Source organism: Nymphaea colorata, chromosome 5 (assembly GCF_008831285.2).
Source record: "Nymphaea colorata isolate Beijing-Zhang1983 chromosome 5, ASM883128v2, whole genome shotgun sequence".
In the NCBI taxonomy this organism is placed as follows: Eukaryota; Viridiplantae; Streptophyta; class Magnoliopsida; order Nymphaeales; family Nymphaeaceae; genus Nymphaea; species Nymphaea colorata.
In genome coordinates this window covers 9545150-9549349 of record NC_045142.1, presented here as the reverse complement: position 1 = coordinate 9549349, position 4200 = coordinate 9545150, and the positions used below count along the sequence as shown (strand labels likewise).

The 4200-nt window shown below is 40.0% G+C and overlaps 1 protein-coding gene across 1 annotated transcript; it reads left to right on the top strand.

Annotated features, from left to right (window-relative positions):
* Positions 1-871: 871 nt before the first annotated feature.
* On the top strand, positions 872-3573 carry LOC116255147 (tetraspanin-6). Its single transcript, XM_031630911.2, has 3 exons — positions 872-1480; positions 1950-2281; positions 3313-3573. The coding sequence occupies exons 1-3, from the start codon at positions 989-991 to the stop codon at positions 3350-3352; spliced, it is 864 nt and encodes a 287-aa protein (XP_031486771.1). The 5' UTR covers positions 872-988; the 3' UTR covers positions 3353-3573.
* The last annotated feature ends 627 nt before the right edge of the window (positions 3574-4200 follow it).

Sequence of the window (4200 nt, the reverse complement as noted above, 5' to 3'; positions counted from 1 at the left end):
CACTGGATGTTGTGGCATATTCACCCCACATGTCACAATGGATTAAAACAAAAGGTTCAATATTATGACCATTACTAATAGGAAATGAAAGACATGTGAACTTGGCTTTATGACAAGCATGACAAAGAAATTCCTGTCTAGATATAGTTCACTAGTTGAGAGTTTTAGGGATGCTCACTCTAGTTAAAGGTATATTAAACAAACCTGTTCCATGCAGGGCTTGTGACTTTCTCCTTGAAGTCAAGCATTGCAAGACCTTGGAGGCAGGGGGAACGGAAGGGGACCTTTGGGTCTTCTTTACAGGGTGGGTTGCTAGCCTCTTACTCACTCGAAGTGATTGACCTTGGAGTAAATTCACACTCATTATATGCTCCAGAGAATACTCACGCTAGAATTCTAAATGACCCCTGAAAGGTTCATCATCATTATCGCCACACAAGATAAAGCTGAAAGAACCATGTTCCGTGTTCCTCTCTATCGCTGCAAAAGGTGGTAGAGGAATCTGGTGTCCTTCCACTTTTTGTTTTTTATCAGTCTCAGTGGAGCACTCATCCATTACGGACAATATTAAACCGATCAACAGAGACGAGAGGAAATTTCCTTTATGTCATCGGCAATAAATAGCAGCCGAAATGGACAAAAATATCAAAGTGTACATCTTTATTAAAAGCGGTGGGGCAGCATGATTCTGTAGTGGAGGTTGCAAGCAAGATAAATGTTCATGGTGGCAGCAGCTGCAGCTTTCTCTCCCCAACACCTTTTCATAATTATTATGCTACAAAATATTTATGTCTCACGTACATCAAAGCCATGATTTTTAGTTTCATTTTATTTTATTTTTTCAATAAATTCCAGGAAGAGCCACTAACTTTTTGAATTTAGGTAAGTTTAAAACATCTTCCATCGAAGGAACAATGCTTAAGCAAGAAGAAACCATGGTGTAGAAAAGCAAAGCAGAGACACGAGCGAGCGAGAGAGAGAGAGAGAGATGTATCGGTTTAGTAACAGCGTTGTTGGCATCCTCAACCTCTTCACCATCTTCATCTCCATCCCCGTCATAGGTGGTGGTCTATGGCTAGCGAAGAACAGCAGCACCTGCGAGGCGTTTCTACAGATGCCCCTCCTTATCATCGGCTTCGTAATCCTCATCATCTCCCTATCAGGCTTCATCGGCGCATGCTTCAACATAGCATGCGCCCTCTTCCTCTACCTTGTGATCATGTTGGTGCTCATCTTCTCACTTCTGTCGCTCACAGTCTTTGCCTTCGCCGTTACCAGCAAGGGCCATGGCGTCCAGGTTCCGGGCAGGGTGTACAAGGAGTATCACCTTAATGACTACTCTCCCTGGCTTAGAGCGCAGGTGAGCAAAGAGAGTAACTGGAGGGGTATCAGGAGCTGCATCCTCAGCTCCAAGAGCTGTTCTGCCATTGCTCAGTGGACGCCACTTGATTATTTGGAGAAGGATATGACCCCCATCCAGGTATACATGGATCACTTAGCCACCCTTTCTTGGTTGTTTCCACCTTGGTTCCAAAGGAGGAGGACTTGGTTATTTACTGCTTCAAGTGGAATTCTTAGATTGAAATGAAAATTTTCTTCTTTTACTCAAACATACATCAACAAGCAGAAATCGATCACTTCTCTATATAAGTATAAATGGTCATTCTGAGCTTTCATCTTATTCCATAACGTGATTACCACACAGAAAATTTTGAACAAAAGTTGCCATGAACTGCTTATTCTCCTATTACAGGTTCAGTTAGATCAATAAGTTTCCATGTTGTGTAAAAATGAGACAGATGTCAGTTATAAAAGTTAGTCCAAAATTGTTGTTGCCTATACCGGTTGAATCCAACAGAGTACAAATTAAACTGAAGTTTCTTCTCTTGGTTCTGGCTTTTCTGGTTAACTTGTTGGTGGGTACTGATGGGGATTTGTAACTGCGGCAGTCGGGCTGCTGCAAGCCGCCGACGGCGTGCCAGTACGGGGCGCAGGGGACGGTGGTAATGGGGATGGGAGGGGCGGAGCAAGACTGCTACAGGTGGAACAACCTGCCGGGGGTGCTGTGCTACGAATGTGACTCCTGCAAAGCGGCGGTGCTGGAGAACATGAAGCGCGACTGGCAGAAGCTGTCGGTGCTCAACATCACCATGCTCGTCATCCTCGTCGGCCTTTACGCTATCGGCTGCTGTGCCCTCCGCAACACCCGCAGGGCCGAGACAGACTACCCCTACGGCGACAACCGTATGGACAAGATTCGTCCCCGGTGGGACTACCGCTGGTACATACATAACTACCTATATAGATACACACACATGCACCTCTCCACCGTGAGTTACTTGCTGATAATGTTTGACTGTTAAAGAGCCACCGTAAGTAGGTCTGGTGTGAGCACCGTATGTTGGCTGGACCTAGCTGAACATAGGTCTAGCTTAAAACACAACACATGATTTGAGGGGCTGGTATAGACAGTGGCACGCACCAGTCACAGAGTAGCTCGCCTATTGCTAAGATTTGAGGGGTGCATGGAGTTGGGTGCTGGTTGTGCAGTGGTATATGAGAATGTACACACATATATATATATATATATACATATATATATATATATATATATATATATATATATATATATATAAGACAAGTATATATGTATGTATGCAATTTATCACCTATGAAATGAAAACAATATTCAGATTGTCCATTACTTAGTTTCTATTTTTTTTTAAGGTCCAAATGATTAGTCATTACCCCCTTCAGTTTAGCCCTAAATGAACTTGTTCCAGCAAGTGTTTCTTGTTTAATTCAAAATGGTGATCTGTTTGTCGTTCGAGAATAAAAATGCACCTCATAATTTTGTTTTCACACTTACATATTTTCAAAAATTTGAAAAATCAATTAGATACATTGCACAAACACTTAATGATGAGACATAAGGGGTATGTTTCTTTGTATTTAAGCTCGGAAAAACATTATTACGGAATTAGATTAGAAAACAGTTCTACGGTTTTCAGTTTTCACTAGGGCCCAGCATTTTGCCTAACTGGGCAAAAGGACTGATCTCTCTCTCTCTCTCTCTCTCTCTCTCTCTATATATATATATATATATATATATATATATATATATATATATATATATATATATATATATATATATGACTACTTGCTAAGCTTAACAGTTTGAATGATGTGATGACTCAAAATATGTGCAAGACAATCTTTTAAAAAATGAGCTGTTAGTTACTTTCTCTTTTTCTTTATTCTTCACGCACCTTCGAGAGAAAGTATAATTTGGTTGTTGCATTTGAATCGCAGGTGGAGGTGGTGGTATGACTGGAAAGAGCGGCTTTTCTAGATTCCGTTTTGATGCCCACTTCCTTTGTCTCTCCTTTTTATTTTTCCTTTTTACTTTTCCTCTCTTGTATGTATTACATACGCGTCAGTTTGTATTTCCTTGGCCGTAAGAAAGTTGCCGTGTCTCTCTTTGTACAATAGTCACAAACTATAAAATCTTAGCCTCCGACTGTAGCTTGCCGACGCTGGCTAAAATAATATGCTGACAGCAAATGTAGCCAATATTGACTTATTGGTAAGCCAAATGATGCCCAATGCTTGAGATATAATCGTGCATCAGTTAAAATCTGAATCCAAGTAGTCTGATCTGATAGGAACATTCGTCTTTAATGTTCAGATTAATATTTTTTCTCATCGAATCTGATGAGTATCTCATTTTGAGATACATGGAATTCTGATAACGTGCAAAACGTTGAATTTGTTACATTCAAATTAAAATCCGACCAAAGTCTGATGGAGTAATTATATCAGATTAATTAGTTGGATATTACAATAAATAAATCCAATCTGAACGCAATCCCTTGAGACACTTGGTTAGAGCAAAGTATGCTGAAACTAGTTACATGCACAGGGGTGTGTAATGATTAAAATGTTCCCATTTAATATAAAAAGGAGATTTTTTAGAAGGATAAAATGAGAATTATATAAAATATTAATGGTTTAAAATATACTTACTTTAGAAAAAAAATCTAAAATGCCCCAACCTTTTATATTTATTGAGTGACGTGCACGCAACTAGATCTCAAAGTATACCCAACATCTGATTTCACATGCCGCTATCGGCCGCAAAAACTGTTCAGACCTCACCAAAATAAAATAAAACCAGCGACATTTGTTGTAAACAGGAAA